The following is a 22,953-nucleotide window of genomic DNA, read 5'->3' as shown; positions in this document are numbered from 1 at the left end:
TTCCTGACTAGCTGGAACTCACTAGGTAGACCAGGCTGGCCACGAACTCACAGAGATCCACCTGCCTCTGCCTCCTGAGTGCTAGGGTTAAAGGTGTGCACCACCACGCCCGGCTAATCTGTATTTTGAAGCTGCTATAAAAATTCCTTATATTGGTTAACTTATAAACAAAGAAATTTATTTCTTACAGTTCTGGGAGATGAGAAGTCCAAGATCAAGGTGCTGACAGATTCAGTGTCTTGTGAGGGTGCATTTATCATAAATGATTCTCTCTTACAGAATCTTGAGACAGTGGAAGGGGAGCCAGGGAGCTCTCTGAGGCCTCTTTCATAAAGACAGAGATCCCATTCGTGAGGGTGAAGCCATTTTATAATAGCATCGCATTGGGGATTAGGTCTCAATGTATGGCTTTTGGAAGGATACAGGTATAGACTGTAGCAGATGCTGTTGCTAATCTTCAGTCCTGTTTTTTTCTCTCCCACTTAAAGGTTTGGGACCTGCCCTCCTACTGGAGAGACTACCACATCATCTCCCTGGGGCGCATTGCTCTGGCTCTTAATGAGAGTGAATTGGAGCAGCTAAACCTCAGCTCCATAGACACTGTAGCATCCTTGGGCCAGCAGACAGAATGGACCCCAGGACAGGTGAGTAGATGTCCTTGGGTCTTTTAATGCAACTTATCTTAATTGCTTGTTTTTCTTTATATATCTGAACAGATCTACAGTATTTACGACGGCTTCTTTCATATCTGTGTGAATTCCATCATTGCTGTTATTTACATCTGTTTTTAAAAAAGATTTATTTTTATTCATATATATATATATATATATATATATATATATATATAGTGTGTGTGTGTGTGTGTGTGTGTGTGTGTGTGTGTACAATGTGTGTGCAGGTGCCCTTGGAGGGCAGAAGAGGGAGTTATAGCCAGTTGTGAACAGCCTGATATGGGAACCTGAACTTGGGTCCTCTGGAAGAGTAGCAAGTATTCTTACCTACTGAGCCACCTCTCCAGCCCCTCTCAGTGTGTTTCTACAGACTGATTTTTCTCCTAATTAAGGGTAATGCTTTTTTGCTTATTTGCAGACTGATAATCTTTTACTTGATCTGAGCCAAAAGGCAGAGAAGCAGCAGCATTTAGTAATTTTGACTGATTGATGGACATTATGAACTTTACATTGTTAAGTGCTTGATTTAGTTGTATTCCTTTAAAGAATATTAGGCTTTGCTCTGATCTACAGTTTAGTGGTTTCAATTAATTTTGATCCTTTTATTGCATTCTTTTGAACTTTATTAGGGCAGAGTGATCTTTATTCTGTGCTTAATGTACCTCCATTGCTGAGACAAGATTTTTCTAAGAACTCTGCCCAATTTCATTGTGTTTCAAGGTCTCTCCACTTGGGGTGGTGGGAGCGACTCTCTCCACCAACTCCATGTGAATGTTAAGCACTGCTCAGCCTGCTGCTTTCTTCTAGCTCTTACCTCTGTGCGGTTTCCTTCCTAATGTGTGCAAATTAAGACTCAGCACTTAAGCAGACACCTTTGCTGTCTTCTAGAACTCTTTCTATGCAATTTCCTCCTCTCATTCTTTGTCTCAGAAATGATAGGTGTCCTGGCCTTTCTGAAGTTTGTCTTCTCCCTCTTCTCTTAATATAATCATTGATAGAAAGATACAAATTGTCAGTTCTTTGAGGCTGCTCTTATGGGCGGAAAACATTCTAAGAGTTTTATTTCATTTCTTTGGGGGCACCTATGATATTTACACTAGCTTAGGACAGAACCTGGGCATAGAAATTGTATCTATAGAAGATGACTAGTACATATTTTTCTTTAAAAAACATGGTTAGACATGCATGTTTTATCACATAATAAATATTCATTGAATAAATGAGCGCTAAGACATTCTTCTCTTCCAAGGGTCAGGAGAAGTGGGTTGTTACCTGTTAAGTGTTGTGTTGTGAACTGGTAGGGAAGCTTGCTGGGCTTGTTTTTTTGACCTCGGATCTCTGTGTCCTCAACTCAGCTGGACTGCTGGGCTTGTTTGAATTCCCTTTCCTGCCCTATGGCCTAAAAGTCCCTGTTGACAGTAAACAAAGGCAGTTTTGGGGCTCCCCTTCCTTGATTTCCTTGTTTCATGACTGCTCTCACAGGCTCCCTGGTTGTTCAATATCCGAGTACAATTACTTCATATATTGTGTTCAGTTTTCTATTTGTTTATGGTGGGATGAAAACCTGCCTGGTTGTTAATCTCTCGTGGGCTAAAGAAGTTCTCCAGGAATTTTAATTGGTTTAATTGGGTGAGATGTTTAGGGCATCTAATTCACTGGACAGCTGGACTGCTGGGAAGGGCAGTTTTGAGTGCCTCTGTGTTAGATTCATTCTAGGGCAGCTACCCTCCTTTCCAGTGGTTGTTTTCAGCATTAGGTTTACACACTACCTAATTAGCAACCCCATCAAGACCTTTCTTTGCTTTGTTTAATTTCTTAGGAAGTCCCATCATTCACATACTTGTCCACCCCTGAACAGCCACTTCCATCTCGGGTAGAATATTTTGTTGACCATGACTGCTCCAGAGATTATGGAGCCCATCTCTCGATGACTATGTGATCTGAGAGCCAAGAAGGTATGTGGAAGATAGATCAAGGCCCCTCAAAGACAACTACATCTGAGATTCTGGAACCTGGAGATACAGTATGTTGCATTGTGGGGTAAAAGGGACTTTCCGCCTGTTATTCATTTAAAGATACTGAGGTGGAAAGATTTTCCTGGTGGCATCACTGTGATCACAAGGAGTCTTTTAAGAGGGAGGCAGGATGCCACACCTGTAGGAGATGACATGACAGAAAAGCAGGGAAACAGGTGACAGACTGTTGGTTTTGAAGATGGAGGAAGGGGCCATGAATCAAGGAATGAAGGTGACCACTGGGTGCTAGAAAAGCAGGAAGTTCCCTTAGAAGCTCCAGAAGGAGCACAGCTTCCAGATTCATGCTAGGACTGAAAACCTTCAGAATTATATTTGTTTGACCACCACAGATTGGAGGTCATTTGTTACAGCAAGAAGAAGCTAATGCAGAATAGTTCTCAAAAGGAAAGGTGGTGGTGATAAGCCCAGGGAGAACGGGTGCCTGCAGGCATAACAATGCATGCCCTCTACTCTCATGAGACTTTTGTAATTAGTGTTTCCGTGTCCCATAACTTTGAGTGGCAGCATGGTGTAAATTGTGCTCCACCTGGAGCGGCCAGTGTGGAGGTCCTGGGCATTCAGATCAAACATTTTTAACAATGTCAGGCACATAAAGATTAACACAACTTAGTTGTTGTGTTAGCTACTTTTCTCATTGCTATGACAAAATACCTAACAGGAAACATTTAAGGAAGGAAGGGTTTATACTGGCTCACAGTTCAGGGGGACATGTTCCATTATGGTGGGGAAGGCATGGCCACAGGGAGTGGAAGGTCACATTGCACCAGCAGTCAGGAAGCAAAGAGCTATAAACCCTTAAATCTCAAAAGGTTTGCCTCCCATGACTCAATTCCTCTAGCAAGGTTCTACTTCCTGAAAGTTCCCCAACCTTCACAAACAGCCCTACCAGTTGGGGACCAAGTGTTCACATCTGTGGGGGACATTTCACATTCAGACCACAATTGTTCTTATTCCTTTTACCATCGTCTTTGTCGTTATCCTCATAGTCACCTTCCTCCTCCTCAGTATCGCCATCACATTCCCTTTCTTTTTTAAAAAATTTTGTTTATTACTTTCATTTTATGTGTATGCACGTATTGCCTGCATGTAAGTAAGTGCACCCATGTCGTGCAATGCTTGCAGAGGACAGAAGAGGCTGTTGGATCCCCTGGGACTGGAGTTACGGACAGTTGTTAGCTGCCATGTAGGTGCTGGGATTTGAACCCGGGTCTTCTGCAAGAACAACCAGTGTTCTTAACCAGTGAGCCATCTCTCCAGCCCCCACATTCCCTTTCTATGAGTTAGATTAAATCCAACAATCTGAACTTCCTTCCATGTTAACATTCTATAATGTCGTCGTTCCATGACTCTAAAACTGGTTTTGACTAGTTGGGGAAGTGCCACATCACACTCCTGATATTAAAATGATTTTATTTGCAGCCTGGAAGAAACTGAAAAATAGATCCAACTTAGGAGCTAGAATATCTCTTTCCTCTTGTGCCAATTTTAATTCCTGTGGATGGCAGCAAGATTTATCAATATGTTTGAAGAGGATATGAAAACGTAACATTTGCATATATCATTTTCAGTCAGTTTTTCAACTTCGGCTCCCAATCAGACCTTTAAATGCATGTTTCTAGATTAATAGTCAGACCTGGAGGAACTACATTAACAGATAGTTCAGCTTAAAAACCAATATGAAGGGAAAAAACTATTATCGAAGCCAGAAGGATGAACAGGGAGATTGAAATCTTATAGCTACTCATTTTTCAGTGGTTAATATCACCTAAGAGTGTTGGTATTAATTGTCTTGAAATCATTACATTTACATTGGTCCAGTCATTCAAGGAAATATATTTTGACTTATCACCTTGCAGGCTGAGCTTGCATTTTCTGGGTTCCAGGGGCAAGGACAATTTAATACCACATCTTCAAAGTAATTTTATTTGAATTGTAATTTTATACTTTCCTTTTAAAATAGGCATTCATGATACTTGGGGAGCACAAATTGTTATGAGTCAACTAGTAAGACTGGATGATGAAGACTTAATATGAAAAACTCAGAAGCTAACTTGAATCTCCACTTTCTTCGACATAGCCAAACATCTCCACTGGCTAAGAGTATGAACCTTGGTGTCTCACTGTCTGGCTTTTCTTTTTTCTCATGTGTATGTGTGTGTATATGTATGTATACATGTGTGTGGGTGCACACGTGTGGGTGAGTTAACATGCATGTGTGTACATGGAGGCCCAAGGTTGATGTTGAGTGTCTTCCTTCATCTCTCTCCACCTTGTTCTTTAGTGCAGGGTCTAGAGCTCATTGAACCTAGAGTTCGTTGAGTCTAGCTAGCTGGCTTGCCCTAAGGATTTCCTGTCTCTGTCATCCTAGTGCTGGAATTACAGGCGGGCTGCTACACTGATGTGCATTTATGTAGGATCTGGGGATCAGAACTCTGGTCCTTATGCTTATATGGCCAGTGCTTTAATACTGAGCCGTCTCTCCAGCCTCTGTCTGGGTTTTCATCTTAGAATCATTAATTTCTAGCAGTGGAACATTGGCTTAGCTTCTTTGTCCCTCAGTTGGTCATCTGGGAAAGAGGGATAATATTAGTATTTGGCTAATAGGGCTGTGATGAGGAGTGTGGGTAAAGTTGTCCAAGTGGTGCAGCACACAGTGAGCACCTATTGTTTTAGGTGCCTTGCCATTGAGATAAAGACCTGTAAGCTGAAGTATGGTGTTGTGGAACTCCTCTGCAGTAGCTATGAGCTTTCTAACCATCAAGGGCAACTTGCCACTGATCACTGCAACTTCTGTTTGCAGTAACACAGAAATCTCTCTGAAGCCAGTCTGTGTTATTTTTTTAATTGCTATGGCAAAGTACCCAACTCAAGCAACTTAAAAGAGGGAAGTTTTATATCACTTGCAGTTTAAGAAGGTTCTGGCCATGGTCACTTGTCTCCATGTGCTTAGGCAGAACATCACGGTGGCAGGAATGTGGGTTAGAGGAGGTACTTCACCTCCCGTTGGACAGGAAGTTCAGAATAAGGGACCGAGGACCATGTAGCCTCTTCATTACACCCTTAGTAGCCTACTTCTCCAACTAAGCTCTATTTTCTAAGGTTTCTATAATCTTCCAAACTAGTGCCACCAGCTGGGGATTGAGTGTTCAACACATGAACACGTAGGAAACATTGCGTACTCAAGCCATAATGTAGCCCATCTTGTGAAGGCTTCAAAGCGATATTTCTTCAGAGAAGCATATTTTATCTATTACTTCTATGGATCTCTCACTCAGACATTCATTGATATACTCAGTTACTCATAAAATACTTACTAAAATTCTACTATGTGGCAGGTTTCATGCTAGGTACTTAGGGCACAATGATGAGCTAGGTGTGCCGTTGCCTTTGGGGAGTATACTGGTGATATAGACCAAAAGTAAGTAATTGAGGGGAAGTTAAAAAATAATGGTACTAAGTGATACAGAAGATGCAGAAGATGCTCATAGGATAGTGAGAAGGGCTGATGTTTGAGGAAAGGGAGTCCAGGGGGGATAGTCTTCTCTGAAGAAGTAGAAATTAAACAGACTTGAGGGATGGGAAGGCAGCAGCTGCATAGAAAATGGAATCCCACTGCCATGTTTATTTTTCAGTACTTCTATCATTATAATCATCATACTGTATGATGGGGATGAATGACATTAAAGGAAGGAGGGAAGATTGATTATACCCATGAGGGAGCTGTTTCTGCTTGGATGTCTTCTCACCTTTGCCCTCTGAGCTCTTGCAATCTTCATTGCCTGCTCCTGTGAACACCAAAGGATCCACACTTTATTATATGGCTCATTCCCAAGGGATTATTTAGATCTTCTCTCAGTTCTAGTGTAGGTAGATCAAATGAGTCAGCAAGCAGCACAAACTAGCTAGAGTGAGGGAAGCAATTTGTCGATGCTCATTATAGACAAGTTCAAGTTTAGAGTTCATGTACAACTGCGTTCAGGAAAGGTGATACTTTTGCTGGGAATCTAGCGCTCCCTAGTTTGAGAGGCTCTGCTTTCTTTTGTATTAGCTTCATTCAGAGGTGGCTCTCTCAGAGTGGTGGGTTCTAGAAGATTCTGTGAATATCCTTCCAAGGATCTCTGTGTGTATCCTTGCAAATGCAAGGAAAAAAAACTCTTAATTGCTCTAGAAGCTGAAGTTTTGATTAGTTCTTGCCGGATCACATGTATAATCTAGAGCCAAAGATGACTTGGTTGGACAGGACTAGGTCATTTAATTACCTGTAAATCCCTTGATGCTGTTAGCGCCAGCTGAACCACATGGGGGAAGAGTTGGGGGCAGTCATGGGCATTGGACAGCCACTCTGCTGCAATTGGAAGGGCTCCTACAATCAGATCCCTTAAATTAGAGTTCACTGGAGACACCCTTGTGTAATTTTTAGCACCAAGACATCTATATACTACTCTCTGGAACTAAAGAATGAGGGGCAAATGTATTTCTGTAAAAAAAAAGAGGAAAAAAAATCATTCTATCTGAGCTTTTCATGCAGAAATGATGTCTGAGTTGGACTAAACATAGGAAATGGCTGGATTCTAACAGTTCTGAGTGCAGAAGCACATTTCAGATGAAGGAACTGGTTTGAGCAAAGGCAGAGAGGCAAGAAACTGAAGGTTTTGTTGGAGAGTTGTGGAGACAGATGCTGAAATATTCAGACTTGATGAAACACAGAATGTGAAAGTCCAACTACCTGAAGGTCATAAGAGTTTCTGAATGAAAGAAACTGGCAATTAAAAAATTTTTCTTTACAGGCTAAATCAATTCTGAAGGCATTCCTAGAGGGTTCAGGCTACACTGTCCAGGATCTGAAGAGCTTTCATTTAGTAGGGCTTGGTGCCACCCTGTGTACTATGGACACCACTGAAATTTCACTTATAAAGATCTCAGAATTCAGGTAACCAAAATGCTAGTGTGCAAAATGGCAAATGTTTCATTGATTCACTCATCCATCCATCCTTCTATCCACCCATCCATCAATCATTCCATTCATCTATCTATCCACAAACTCCTCCATCATCCATCCATCCATCCATCCAGCCATCCATCCATTGATCCATCCATTCATTCATCAGCTATCCACCCACCCATGCATGCATGTATGCTTTCATCCATCCCACTGCCCATCTACCCATCTACCCATCTATGCATTCATGGACGCATATATCTGTCCACTCATTCATACATTGCCCACCCATTAACCCATCTATCCATTCACCATCCATCCATCTATCCATCCATCCATCCAGCCAGCCAGCCATCCATCCATTGATCCATCCATTCATTCATCAGCTATCCACCCACCCATGCATGCATGTATGCTTTCATCCATCCCACTGCCCATCTACCCATCTACCCATCTATGCATTCATGGACGCATATATCTGTCCACTCATTCATACATTGCCCACCCATTAACCCATCTATCCATTCACCATCCATCCATCTATCCATCCATCCATCCATCCTCCCTCTTACCCATCTCTGCGTTTTTCTACCCATCTACCTACCCATCTATCCATTCATCCATCCACTCATCTATCTAGTTGCTCTCAGCTTTGCCCTTTTCTAGGCTAAAATCAACAATGGGATTATTTGGATCTCATCTAGGTGCTGAGCCCATCTCTTTCTGCACACTGTTTTATGGCTAGAGTTCCCCAAGCTCACACTATCCCTTCTCTCTAACCAGGGTGGTAGTGGCCAGGATTGGGACCCTGTCCTGCAGTACCCCTGTCTTGGCTGAGTTTAAGAACAAGGCAGAAGCTGTGTTTGGACATCCCACTGAGTGGACCAGCTCTGTCTTGCAGGAACTTGGGACCATTGCAGGTAAGGGGCCTTATGAACATACTCTCTCCTTTTTTCAGATTTAAATATGGGATTAAAATAAAATACAACAGAACAAAAGAATAATCTTTGGCCACATGAAGAGGTTACAGTAGAACTTAGATTTTAGACTTAAGCTGCAGGGGACAGTGTCTGCAAGTCTGCTTTTAAAACAAGCTCTCTTGTGCACACTACAATCTGAAAAACACTGGTCTAGAATGTGATTTAATTGGCCCCTAAATAGATTTATACACAGTCTTAAAGTGTGTAAATTGAACCTCCTTCTGGGCATACACTCCACTGTAGGAGGCCAATCAGGGCTAATGTGACTCACATATTTTCCTGAGTTGATTAAGGAACTTAATTCCCTAGTGTGATTTTCCAGGCCTTTTGTAAGGAATGATGCTTTCCCAGGATGCACAGATCTGTGAATTATGCAGTACCATTAATAACACAAGTGGAATTCTGACGGCTTGAACTAAACCCTTGTGATTCCTTTCTCTCCCAGCTGGATTAACTAAGGCAGAGCTCCGAATGCTCGACAAGGAATTGATGCCATATTTCCAGCCGTCAGCCATAAGATGCCTTCCCAATGAGATATTCAAAGTAGGTGCTCAGTTCTTCAAGGAGAAATGGGAACTTGGTCTCATTTGAGATCATACGGGGAAACAGGTGACAGGCCCTGGCTTACCGGGGCTTCCGACTAGACTTTTACTGGTAGGGCCAAAGAAGATCTGCACGCCCACTATGGATGCTCACAAGATAATTTCTTTTTTGTTGTTGTTTAAAAATATTCCAAATTTTATTTTTATGTTCTAATTACTTTTATGACTACCTTCCCTTCATAGCCAATGATACTGACTTTCTATTTCTGGAGTTGTGACAGGTTCATAAACCCGTAAGCAAAAACCCTTGGGGACAGATGTATTTCAGAATTCAGAGGTTTTCAGGTTTTGAAAAGATTATTTATGTGAATTATGTGTACTCAAACACCTCTAGCAGTGTCTGAGGAAGCAATTGCAAACAAACACATTATTGTTTTGTGAAGAAACTTGTGATAAGTCACACTACTTGAAATAAATACACTATAACTAGCCTCCTATCAAACTCGAGTCAACTTCTGTTAGGTTGTATTAAGTTAGGGAAAAGAAAGTTTCAATCTTCAGAGTACTTGGACTGCAGATTTGCATGAGGGATTGGTGCTGTATAACTTGTCCTTTTAAAATGAATATAAGTGAAATATTTTAATTGATTTAGGGAAACATGTGAAGAGAACCACAGTAGCACAGATGATAAACTACTATGGAAAACACCAAGTGGGTTTGGATCAGCCGCAGGAGGGGAAGCCGAATGACAGCATTATCCTTGCATACTTTCCATGATCATTATGGGGAGGTTCTCATGAGGATGGGGTGGACCCTCATGTTTTCTTGCATGTGTGCTTGTCTGTCTCTGAATGTCTGTGGGCCAGAGGACAACCTTGGGTGTTATTCCTCAGGTGCTGTTCTGTTATTTATTTATTTTAAAAATTTTTATTGAGTTTTTGTGTATTTAATACAGAACATCTTTTTTTTTTGTCTTTTTGAGACAGGGTCTCTCTGTAGCCCCAGCTGTCCTGGAACTCACTATGTAGACCAGGCTGGCCTTGAACTCACAAAGATCCACCTGCCTCTGCCTCCTGAGTGCTGGGATTAAAGCATGTGCCACCACACTTGGCCATACAGAACATCTTAACCATCTTCATACTCTCTTCCCCATTGGCCCCTCCCATAGCCCCAGAAGTGGAATTTGTACATTCTGTCATTTGCATTAAGGCCTATCATGCCAAGTTAGTATCCCCAGTTGTCCCTTAGTACAAGTTCATCCACTGAGATCTAGTCAGCCTAGCTAGAATCCCTCCCTTTAAGAAGGTCAGCTCTTCCTCATCAGGCAGTAATCAGCTGCCAATAATTCTTAGACTAAGATCAGGGCCTTCTGTCTGTTTCCTCAGTTCTGTGATGGGTTTTTGTCTGCTTGAGTTTGCATGGGTCTTGGGCATTGCTTACACCACAGCTGTAGGTTCGTATGAGGAGAGTCCCAGGAGCCTGTAGGACTATTTCCATATGGTCATGCACCTCCTCCTTGGCTCTTACAGTTTTTCTTTCCCCTCTTCTGCAATGGTCCCTAAGTCCTGGGTGGCTGGATTTTAATATAGGAGTCCTGTCCAAGGTCCCACACTCCATAGGCTCTTACTCTCTATGTTTTGGTCACTTGTGACCTTGTGTGTTCCTCCCTCTGTTGCATGAGGGAGCTTTGTTGATGAGAATTGAAAGATGCATTAGTGTTCTCTTCATCCCTTGTTCCAGTGTTCATAAGCCTTAGGTGTAAAGGTTGCATTGTAGATGTGCCACTTAGACTTGGGCAATTCACAGATAATCTGTGTGTGTGACAAGTTGTGGAACTCTGTACTAATCTCTGTTGAAAAAGAAGTTTCTTTGATAGGTGACGACTGGGATACTTGTCTATGGATTTAAGGATCCATATTTTGCACAAAGTAGGAAATTATACTTGTCTAGGGATGTGACAGCCTTGAGGTTTTCTCTAAGATCTATAACCTCTCCAGCTGTGTGTATTTGTCTAGGTTTACAGTACCAGACATGAGTTTCCTCCCATTGAGGGGGCTTTAAGTCCAATTACGTAGATGTTGATTGTCCTCAAGATAAAAGTGCTACTACTGCACCAATGTGGTTTGCTGTGCTGGCCATTGATGTGTTTTTAGGCCTTGAAGCTGGAGTTGAACTATTGATTGATGTTCTCCCTTACCAGCTTGCATAGTACTCTCCAAAGCTATGAGAGCTAGCCTTCAGGGGAGGTGGCTTCCAGGTCAGTTCCAGCTCCATTGCTCCAAATCCTGTGTCTGAAGTGTGTCCTGCCATCAGCAATAGGGTCTTACCTTCAAGTTCTGGGAGGCAATCAAGGGCTGTGGCAATTTCTTGTGTAACTTTGGGAGTCTCTTGGACTACCCTGGCCAACAACTCCAAGGAAGGTGTCTCCTTCTGGCACGGTTTCTTGTTATGTAGCCTTCAGCTATACACATGGACTCATGTAGGGATGTTGTATGTGTAATTGTTCAGTAGGTTTTTGGACTAATATAGTTCCCTCCGGTTTTTTAATACTAGTTAGGCACTATTTATCTCTCCTCTCTCTCTCCCTGTCTTATCCTCCTTCCCCACCCTCTCCATTTAAAGTGTCCCCATTTTCCCCATTTCTCCCTTGAAAATTCCTCTCTGCTGTGGTCCCACCTCTCTTGAGTTCCTTCTTCCCTTTAACCCCATAGTTTTTCCTTGTTTAGCCCTCCTTCTCCCTTTCCATTTAACTACCCCCATTTTACACATTTCTCCCTTAGTGATACCTGTCTCCTACTATTCTTCTCTCTTGGTTCCTTCTTTCCCTTTACCTCCCTGGTTCTCTTCCATTTTCCTGGTTCCTGCAGTTACATCAGAATATATACTTACATATAAGGCTTTGGTGCTAGGATCCAGAAATGAGGGAGAACATGCGTCTTTGTTTTTTTTTTGTGTGTCTGTGTTACTTCACTTAGTATAACAGTTTCTAGATACAGCCATTTACCTGCAAATTTCATTATTTCATTTTTCTTTACTGCTGAGTAAAACTCCATTTTGTAAATGTACCACATTTTCATTAATCACTCATCAGTTGAGGGGCACTTAGGTTGCTTCTATCTCTTAGCTATTGTGAAAAGAGCAGCAAATATGGATGTGCAAGTGTCTCTGTCATAGGATGAGTCCTTTGGGTATATGTGGAGTGGTATAACTGGGTCATAAGGTAGGTTCATTTTTAGTTTTTTCAGAGTTCTCCACACTGCTTTCCATAGGGGTGGCATGAGTTTGCAATCCCACCAGCAGTGAATGAGCTTTCTGCTTTCTCCACATTCTTGCCAGCATTTGGTATCATTTGTTCTCTTGATCTTACCCAGTCTGACTGGTATAAGATGAAAGTGGTTTTAATTTGCGTTTCCCTAATTACTAGCGATGTTGCACACTTTTTAAGGTGTTTCTTAGCCATCCTTACTTCTTCTTTTGAGGACTCTTTGTTTAGCTCTTTACCCCATCTTTTAATTGGGTCGTTTGTTTTCTTGATCCTTGCATTATTTATTTTTGAATTAAAAATTACATTTATTTGTGTGGACATGTATGTGTGCATGTGTGTGTGCATATGTGCCATAGTGTACATACAGAGGTCAGAGAACAGCTTTCAGGAGTCAGTCCTCTCCTTCTACCATGTGAATCCTGGGGACTCAATTCAGGTTGTCAGGGTTGGTGGCAGGTGCCTTTACTAGCTGAATCATCTCACTGACCCCACCTCTTTCTTGATGGAGTCTCTCACTGATCTAGAGCTTACCAAGTGGGCTAGATTGGTTGTCAAGGGAGCCCCAGGGACCAACCTGTCTCCACCACCCTGGTGCTAGGATACTGACTGAGCTATCTCTCTCCAGCCTTTGCTTTTTAAATGTTTTTGAAATAGTGTCTTGCTATATAGCCCGATTTGCTCAAACTCAGTTCAAGCATACCACCTGGCTCAACCTCCTGAGTGGTAGGATTATAGGCACATGTGCTACTCTTGGTTTAATGCTGGTATTCTTACTTGCTGGAATATGGGGACACATTCTGTTCACCACACCTCTATGAGGCACATAAACCAGGTTGGACACCCAGAACGCTTCTGTAGCCTGGACAGTCCCAGCACAGTGGAGGCCCAATTGCTCTTTGGGGGAAATCAACAGCTCCCTCTAGGCTGCTGTATTAATCACTTTCTTGTTGCTGTGATAAAATACCTGACAGAAGTGACTAAGGGAGGAGAGGTTTATTTTGGCACATGGTTTGGTTGGTCCAGTCCAGCACAGCAGCTGGAACCACTAGGTCCCTGTTAGTGTCAGACAGGAAGCAGAGAGGGGGCCAGAAGCAGGGCCAGGCTTTGCTCCCCAAGGCCTGCTAGTACTGTACTTCCAGTAGCCTACTTGCACCAGGGAGGCCCCATGTCTCAATGTTTCCAGTCTCCCAGGACAGCACCGTCACCTGGGAGCCAAGTATCAAACACAGGAGATTGTGGGGGATGTCTCTGACTTGAACCATCATAGCCATTGCACAGTTCCTTTTTCCCCTCTCGGGTGCTCTGTGTGGGGGGCAGAGTGGTCTTGGTGCTTCCTAAGAACTTCCCTTTTGTCTTGTTTGCAGTGTAGTTGAGGTAGCTTTCTTTTTCAGCCTTTGTCTGGTCCAGAAATTCCTCTTGATCAATTATGTCATGATGAACTCCAGGTTAGGTGTGCCTGGGGTCTGGAGATTCTTTGATGAAGGGGTTATAGCATAGTGCCTTCATGGGCCAGGAAGGTGACTTAAAGGTGTACAGAAGGCTGGGCAGGCCCGAGCTGAGCTGCAGAGCTCTGTCTAGATGAGGGGGCCGTTTCTCATCACGGGCACATTAATGCAGTGTGACCATGTGGGCCCAGTGTTGCTGGATCTTTCTTGCTTTTCAGAGGCAGCCAGAAATCTTTATTTTCATGTGAAATCTCCCGATAATTACACGTTGGCAGCCAATTTGAATTTATTTTTGAAAGTATCATAGGCCTAGGAATTCAATCTGGCCTGAGGGTCAGAGTCAGCAGTAGTGGAAAATAGATAACAATTTTTGTAATACAGACTCTCTGTTAATGGTAGATGTGAGCCAGCCTGGCACCTCCTTATGTGTGTGTGCACATGTGCATGTATGTTGAGGTGGGTGAGGCTGGTTTTTGGAGGACAGGTGAGCTAGGTTCAAAGGGGAGAAGTGGCACAGTGCAGATGGAAGTGCAGGGATGGCTGCTTCTTTCCAGGAGCAGGCAGCAGACCTTCATTCTGCTGGGAGGAGAAGGTCAGGGCTGAGGCTGGAGAGGTGGGCAGGACTCAGAGCTTGAAACCATTGATGTGTTCAGGCTTGAACCATGTTCTGGCGGGACAAGCAGGGAAGGGCTGTAAGCAAAGGAATCCATTTCAGGAGGCATTTACCTGGACAGGAGAGAAGAGTGACCTTGAGACAAGGAAAGGATAAAGGCACAGAGCATATGGAGTCCCAGATTCTTTGGGGGCACCCCAAAATAAACAGGAGTTAGTCACCAAGTCTTTTGAAGCTGAGTGGCTTCAGAAAACACCTTGTTCACAGCCCGGAAAAACTGTGCCCAGCAGGATTCCTTGTTGTCTATGGCAGACATCACTAATAGATGGCTGCACTTTCCCTCCTCTGAAACCTAACAGGATTCATAGAGTGTTCAGTCATACCAAAGGACAAGAATTGGTCTCGGAGGTGTCTTCCCTAAGTCATCCTAAAGCTAGTTCAAAAGTCCACAAAGGCAGTGTAACTTGCCCGAGATCACACAGCTTGTACATGTTCTGACGATTCAGGTGTTGACATTTAGGCTCGTGCTTTCTTCACTGAGCATTTCCTGTTGGAAGGCATCTTTGCATTAAACACAAAATCAAGTCTCCCCTCCTATACTAAAGTACTTCGAGGCAAAAGTCGAAGTGTGGAGCTAGAATGTCTTTAATGCCTCCACAACACTCAAAATAATCTCCCACACTTTCTTTTTTGAGTTCAGATGTTGTTGGCCAACAACTCAAACGGGGATTCAAATATATTTTCTTTTGGCTTCTATTTCATGCTTCCTTATGACCACGGTAAGCGAGTATGACAAAGTTGTGCAGTTCTGGGCAGATAACTGAGGTCTGGGAACTCTGGGGAGGGTTCCCTGAGGGCTTTGCCCCTGTTCCTCCGACAGGAGCTGTCTACAGAGCAGATCGCCTCCTTGGGTCCCCAGAATGCTGCCGTGGTAACCCATGCCCAGCGTCTGCAGCTCAGCTCAGCACAGCTGCAGAGCCTCGAGTGGGCACTAGATGGCGCCAAGAGTCACTCCTGGCACGACGCACCTGCCAGCGCCAGTCCCACCAGTCCATCCTGCGCTGGGTTCCAGACAGGTGAGCACAGCGGCTCCCCGTTACCCAGAACCCCGTTTCTGAGGTCACAGGTGGCCAGAGATGGCACTTGCAAACAGGAGCCACACCCTCTGATAAATTATATAAAGTTTTCATTGAAATATAGAATGCATACAGCATTTCATATGAGAAGATGATACAGAAAATGGGTAAAGCACATGGTTTTAAACATATAAGGACTTTATGTAATGAGACCTTTCTTCTTTATCCTGTCTCCCAGCCCTCCAGTTCCTTTCTCTAGAGGCAACCAGCATTGCCAGCCTCTGTTGTGTTTGTTCAGATAGTCGGCACATACATAAACAAGTCAATATACACCAGCCCTGCACTTTTACAAAGGCTCTTGTACACTTGGGTCTGTGCCCTGCATTTTAGACCCGATGATACCCCTCAGAGGCCATCCATGCCCATACATGGGTGCTGAGCAGTGGCTGGTTATGTGGCTGAACCTCAGGTGTCTAACCAGATCTTTATAGATGCACAGTTCAGTTCTTGTCTTTTCTGTTACAAATAATACAGTAGCCAGTGACCTTGAAAAATCTGAACCTGTTCAAGTACAACTTCCAAGTAGTATGTGCATTTTTAAGTTCAAAAGACATAGTCAAATCCGTTTTCCCTTGAACCATCAAGTGTTAGAAAGGGACAGGGCAAGACCCTAGCTGCCCTTCTTCCATTACTCCACCGGCCCCTAAAAGGGCTGCCATTTGGTGAACCCTTCCTAAGGACCTGACCTTCCTCTCCTATTTCCTAAACATGCTTAGTTATAATCACTTGGGAGTGATACTTCACATACAGGTTCCTGGTCCTCCTCCCAGAGTCAGCAGCTCCACAGGGAACATCCAGGCACCTGCAGTTTGGACAAGCTTCCTGTGACTCCTTTGGTTAAGGCAGGTCTGGCACATGCTGAAGTCATACTGTCTCATTTCTTTCTACTTTCTCTTCATCACTCCCACTTAAGGGATGAAGAAATGGAGGTTTTCAGGTGAGAGGAGAGGAGAGGAGAGGGGAGAGAGAGAAAGAGAGAGAGAGAGAGAGAGAGATTGAGGGAGAGAGAGATTGAGGGAGAGGGAGAGAGAGAGGGAGACTGAGGGAGTCAGGCATGATGCACCCACTTCTGTCTTTGTGGTGACCTCATGCTCCTTTTTGTCTTGTGTTTGTTTTCAGGAGCGCCCACCTCCTGGGGTCTTTGGGTTGGCTTCTCTCTGCTGCTTCTGATGGCTGAGTCCTTATGCTGAGTGGCCCATTCGGTATCCCAAGAAGCTGGAAAATGTGTATAGAAACAGAGGCTGCTTCAGGCTGTGGGAGACTTTTACCTAGACTTAGAACTTCTGCCAGAGCAGGGAGACTTCAGAGCCTTGATCTGTAAAAGGCACCCAGAGGAAAATAATTATTAAAAACAATCCTGCAAATTCTTCAGGCAACCTATTTCTCCTAGCAGGTACCCTTTCTAGTCCCATTTTGGCTTGGAGACAGGGAAGCTGTGGGGAGGAAAGGATGAGGAGAGAGATATAGAGAGGAGGGAGGGAGGGAAGGAGAAAGGGAGGGAGAGGGAAGGAAGAAGAGGGAGGGAGGGAGGCAGAGAGAGAGAAAGAGAGGGAGAGAGAGGGAGAGCCAGAGAGAGAGAATAAGTGTTATACAACGAACCTTAGAGATAAGAGGGAAAGAGGGAGAGAGGAGGGAGGGAAAGAGGGAGAGAGGAGGGAGGGGGGCTTTTTAGTCAGCATGTGCTCTGATTTCCAGTCTGGCTTGGTTTCCTCTCTGTGTCGCTCCAGGTTGCATTAGATTTCTCCTTCTACACTTAGACCAGCTGAAATAAATGAATCTCTCAACAGAAGCCAATATTCCTGCCTGATTGCTGTGACTAATTGATGTTTTGGTGGGCATCACATTGCTTGGAAATTAAAACATTTAACATGGCTCAACGTTAAATCAATTTTTAAATACATTTTCCAGATGCTTCCTTTTCCTTGGGAATCAGCTGAACAATGGTGGGGTTATCATTTAACCTTTCAAACTGTTCTTTTAGGGGGAGGTAGAGGGTGTGGCTCTTCTAGTTTTAAGTTGCTCTGGGCTTTGGTGAATGGGTTGAAATAAAAAGAAACAAAAATATATTGGATATGTCAATCACTTATGAGATTCTGGTTCAGTCCAGAAAATATCAGCCTCTCCCTGCCCCCTACCTGATCCTTCTGGGATGAAGGTACTTTTTTCTGGAAACTGCCAGGTCCCCTTGGTCTTAGGCTCAGGAAGTCAGAGTGATGGAAAGGGGGCAGCAGTAGTCTTTATCACCTCATAAGAGTCACTCCATCTCCAAGGCAGTCATCAAAGCCACTGGCGTTCTTCAGGCGGTAAGTAGGACTTCCTGTGTTCTTGGTGGTGTATCCTTTGTAGACATTCCCACCAGGAGATGGGAATAAAAGACTATGTGAACTTCCAAAAATCTGTGGCTGTTTCCTAAGAGGCAGGAGGATTCTACAAAATAGCATTGCAGAGACTGGCGACAGCCATCACCTGTGGTTATTAGGAAAATTAAAAGACTGCAATGTGGCAGATGTGCCCTTATGGCCCTTTCGGGCTCCCATTTGCTTTTCTTTCATCCTGGTATGGAAGCAGCAGCAAATGTTGCTTTCCAAGCACAGATCACGTCTGTTCTGAACAACAGCAGTCCCCGGTGTCAGACCAGCTGTACAGAGAAGGGTGCTGGATTGAGTGGGTGACTGAGCAGAGCCCCTGAAGGAAGGCCGTGGTGCTCCTTGGTATTCTCCCTTCTATTGCCTTGGTTACACTGGAAAACTAAAGGCAAACAATAATAATAAAAAAACTCTTCTAGTATGTGTGCACATATGTGTGTGTATGCATGTGTATATGAGTGTGTGTGCATGTATGTGCACATGCATATGGAGGCTAGAAGTCAACCTTGGGTGTCTTCGTCAGTCACTCTCAAATGTGTATTTTTGAGACAGGGTTTCTCATTTTTAACCTGGAACTCAATCACCAGTTCAGCCAGGCTGATTAGTGAGCCCCAGAAATTTGTCTGTCTCTGCCTCCCAGTGCTGGGATTATAAGTGTGGGTTCTGGGGATTGAACATGGGTTCTTGTGCTTGCAGGACAAGCAGTTTATTGACAGAGTCATCTCCCCAGCCCACTTTTTTAAATGAAACCTTTTTGAGATAGAATTTCACTGTGTAGCCCAGGCTGGCCTCAACCTCCCAAAGCCTTCTGCCTCAGCCTCTGGAGTGCTGGCATCGCAGGTGTGCGCCACCATATCCAGCCCACGAAATTCTTTTTTGAGTCAAACTTCATGCTGTAAACTTCTGGCTTTCATGTGTTTTCATTTTGTTCATTGGTTTCTGACCTTCCTGACACCCCGCCCACCTGGATAATCACAATGTCTTGAAAGATGGAGGAGAGCTGACTGTGAAAGCCACTGGAGGGCCATTACTGTATCAATAGCTTTATTTCACAGTCATCAGGACCTTGTTGGGCAGATCTTGCCCTGACTCCCTTTTCCACATGAGGGGACTGAGCCCCAGAGATGTTGAGGAGCTCTGTCTCAGGCCTCCCACCTGGTAGGGACTTGAATCCTGACTTCCTGTCTGTGCAGTGCTGCCTCCTGGACCAGTGCCTTTAACTCCTCTAATAAGTTAGATCAGAGAGAGATCCTATAAATCCCTTCACCTCCTCTTCTGGCAGGAAGCCAGCTTGCCTCACAGCACATATAATTGGTGACTGCCTGAGGCAGAAAGACAAATCTAGCTTGTGCCCTGCAGGACCCCCAGGGTGTCAGGCTGAACCGCCCAGTCCCTTGCATGCAGGGAAATGGCAGGTCATGCTGGCAGGTGCTGCCCCATTCACTTTTCAATGTCAGCCCTCCCTATGGATTCCCACCCTTCATTTTCTCAGCAGCTTCCTCAGTTGGACTTGGGATCAAGGTCATTTGTGCTCCTGTGACAGTGCTGCTGGCTATGGTTCTGATTAGGCAGTACCTGTGCCTTCCTGGCTATTAACTGTTTTGAATACCATCCCAGTGATGTTCTTTTTGTAAAAGCCCCATCTTTAAGCCACTCCGATGCTAGGCCTGGTTTGATGGGGGCCGGAAGTCTTTCTGAAACTTTAGCTCACCACTCATTGGATTCTGAACTTGGTTATTTGTATGCGTTCTGCTATCCGGGGGTTCAGCCGCAGTTAATGGTGGTGAGCTGTACTGCCAAAGAGAGGTTCTCTCTCCGTGTGAGTGTGTGAGAGTGTTATGTGAAAGGCAGAGGCAGAGACAGAGAGGGAGGAAGGAGAAAGGAGGGAGAGAGGGAGGGAGGGAGGGGGGAGAGAGAGAGAGAGAGAGAGAGGAAGAAAGAGAGAAATTACTTGCATAAAACTGAACTTAGAAATTTCAGCCAAGCAAATGTTGGGAAACTTCAGCTCCACAGGCTAGAAGAGGGAGATAAGCACATACATTCACACATAGGCTAATGATTCATAGTGTGGAGCAAATGGAATCTGAAGGGAAGAATTTAGAGCTCTGACTAGTGTGGGTTCTGGAGAACAAGTTCTAATTAAGAATCAGGTGGTTTGGGAGAGCCTTACTGATGATGATGGATCCTAGTCTTGAAGGAGAGAGGGAGGACATGGATAGATTTAGAGAAGAATCCAGATAGAAGGATGAGCAAGAAAAACCCTAGAGGAAGTATGTTTGAAGACCAGCAAGGTCAGGCTAGGAAGTAGGGAGGGGGAATTGGGCAAGCTGGGGGAGGAGGATGAAATGTGATGGGGCAGATCAACAGAGCTGGGGCATGTCATGGGACTTGGCCTTGCAGCTCTGAATGAGATGGAAGCAGGAGGTGGAACATACATGAGGTCTTTCCCTTTGCTGCTTTCCTCCTATGATGCCAGGGCAAGTCAGGAGAAGTAGCAGTGGCTGCTGAGACACCCCCCACCCTGGTTCTGTACCAACTTTTCTGTGTACTGCCTGGCTTCCCTTCATTTGAGAAGTTGATCATTTTGGGTTGAATGAACATTGTCCTAGTGATTTGATTCAGCCTTTTGTTAGAGAAAGAGAGAGAGGAGAGAGAGAGAGAGAGAGAGAGAGAGAGAGAGAGAGAGAGAGAGAGAGAGAGAGATTTTGATTCTTTTGATTCTTTTTTCCTGGTCATGTCAGTTTATGTCTCTGGGTTAGCTCTACTAGACTTGCATGAGGTACATGGCCATTTCTGACTTAACCTTTGCAGCTTGGGTAATAGAGATACAAATATATCAAGGCTAGAACCAATGACTAAATCCTACCAAACTGATGGAGCGGGAAAGGACTGATCTCAGGAGAGTCCTTGTGTGGCAAGGGGAAATTCTGAGATGACTCCAGACTCCTGTTTCCTGGTGTGCACAGTCTGTGCAAGAAGGCTGACAGAACCAGTGGATTTGATGGCATAGCCCTCTCATAAGCATACTACTCCTCAGTTGACTTGGAACTAATAAAAAAGAGATCATCTAGGTGAGTCTAATCCAATCAGTTGTGCCCGAAATCAGAGCTTTTCAGAACACAAGACACTCATGGAGGGGCAATGGCCCTATAATGGCCATAGTAGCCATCTTTCTATTGTTATGAAAAATAGTTGATAAAATCAATTTACAAGGAGGAAAGAATTACTTTGGTTCATGGTTTCAGAGATTCCAGCCCATTAGTGGCTGGCACCATTGTTTTAATACCTATGATGAGACAGAGCAGCATGGTGGAAGGATGTGGTGGAGTAGAGATGGAGCCCAGGGTCAAAAAGCATGCTTCAGTAACACACTGCTTCCAGGCTCTGCCTTTCACAGTTCCATACGTTCCATAGTCTGTTCAAGATTTGAGTCCATTTTATTAGGTTGGAAGCCCCATAATCTCTCTGAGATGTCCTCACAAACACACCCAGAGGTGTGTTTTACTAGTCTCCTGGGCCAATCTCAAACCAGTCAGGTTGACAGTCAGATTAACTATTAGAAGGACCTTGAGTTCCAAGTGGATTTCAGCTGAGGGGAGGCTTAAGGAGAGAATTTGCTTGGATTTCTGACCCACCCCACAGTGAAGTGACATGTTCCCATTGTCTTAAGTTGCTGCACTTCTGTATTTTTTACATAGCAATAGAAAAGTTAATACTCAGAGTGAGGAAGGATTGCTGCTGGTTGAAATGCATCAGCTCTAGAATTCAAGCTTACCTGGACCCTGTGACTGCCACTCTGAACCCTACCCTAGGAAGAAGTTTGGATGGGCCTCTGGTTTCAATCAGCTTCATCCTCTAGGCTCTTTGGCTTCTTGTGTGGCCTGTATGATTATCTTTTTTATTTATTTCCCTTTCAGTATATATTTTTATTGAATTTTTGTGTATTTCATACAATACATCTTAATCATATTTAGACCCTCTCCCCTGTCTGCACACCCCATAGCCCACCCACTGGATTTCCTGAATGGTTATTTATTTATTTATTTATTTTGAGACAGGGACTCCCTGTAGCCCCAGCTGGCCTGGAATTCACTATGTAGACCAGGCTGGCCTTGAACTCACAGAGATCTGCCTGCCTCTGCCTCCTGAGTGCTGGGATTAAAGGCGTGAGACACCACACCCAGCTGCCTGATCACAAACTGTCCAGCTTCTGTACCAGCAGAAGAGTTCGGTCATCTCAGTTTCACAGGGCCCTCTGCACACTAACCTTTGCCTTGAATTTGCACCTGATGTACTTGATACCCTGATGGATTACAGGGACCAAACTTAAAAAAAATTAATTTAAATTTTATTTTATGTATTTTTGTGTTTTGTCTGCTTGTATGTAAGTGCACCATGTGTGTGCAATGCCTGCAGAGGCCAGAAGAGGGTGTCTGATCTCCTGGAACTGGAATTATGGACTGTTGTTAGCTTCCATGTGGGTGCTGGGAGTCAAACCTGGGTCCTTTGCAGGAGTAGCCAGTGCTCTTAATTGCTGAACCGTCTCTTTAGCCCCCTAAACTTTTTTTTTTTTTCAGATGAATGATAAAGTAGCTGAGCAGTGCATGAAGCTGTGAGCACTAGGCTTGTTCTGGAGATTCTAATGAGAGAGGAGCCTTGATCTTCCCACTCCTCTGGGCTTTTCTTCCTTGGAACTTGGGTCTCAGGGGTCTGAGTCATACCTTGCTGACTCCAGGTTCCTACATTTGGACTGCATTCTTCTCTTTAACTGAGCAGATGCTCTCTGTCCCCCAGGGCATCCAGTGTCATCTTTGGCCATCTTTCTTCTGATTTAGCATCACAAGGGACAAGAATTCTGGGATGTCTGGGAGAGACATTTAGTTCTCTCCTGTGGTCTGAATTTGCTCACACAGCAGCCTGCTTTCAAGTCTGATTTTGTAGCTGGAATCCAGCAGTGTCT

At 44.2% G+C, this 22,953-nt stretch overlaps 1 protein-coding gene across 1 annotated transcript in view; it reads left to right on the top strand.

Moving 5' to 3' along the window:
* Otoa (otoancorin) overlaps positions 1–17,602 on the top strand; it is a 79,772-nt gene extending 62,170 nt beyond the window's left edge. The window contains exons 23-29 of the mRNA XM_008843890.2: positions 489–644; positions 7,495–7,637; positions 8,430–8,566; positions 9,072–9,169; positions 15,372–15,567; positions 16,747–17,020; positions 17,355–17,602. Coding sequence (XP_008842112.1) covers positions 489–644; positions 7,495–7,637; positions 8,430–8,566; positions 9,072–9,169; positions 15,372–15,567; positions 16,747–16,817 — 801 coding nt within the window. The 3' untranslated portion in view covers positions 16,818–17,020; positions 17,355–17,602. The remainder of the gene's footprint in view (positions 1–488; positions 645–7,494; positions 7,638–8,429; positions 8,567–9,071; positions 9,170–15,371; positions 15,568–16,746; positions 17,021–17,354) is intronic.
* Positions 17,603–22,953: the final 5,351 nt, after the last annotated feature.

Source organism: Nannospalax galili, unplaced genomic scaffold, assembly GCF_000622305.1.
Source record: "Nannospalax galili isolate Female #2095 unplaced genomic scaffold, S.galili_v1.0 scaffold381, whole genome shotgun sequence".
Lineage (NCBI taxonomy): Eukaryota > Metazoa > Chordata > Mammalia > Rodentia > Spalacidae > Nannospalax > Nannospalax galili.
Note: the sequence above shows the minus strand (reverse complement) of the source record. Positions and strands in the feature narration are given on the sequence as shown.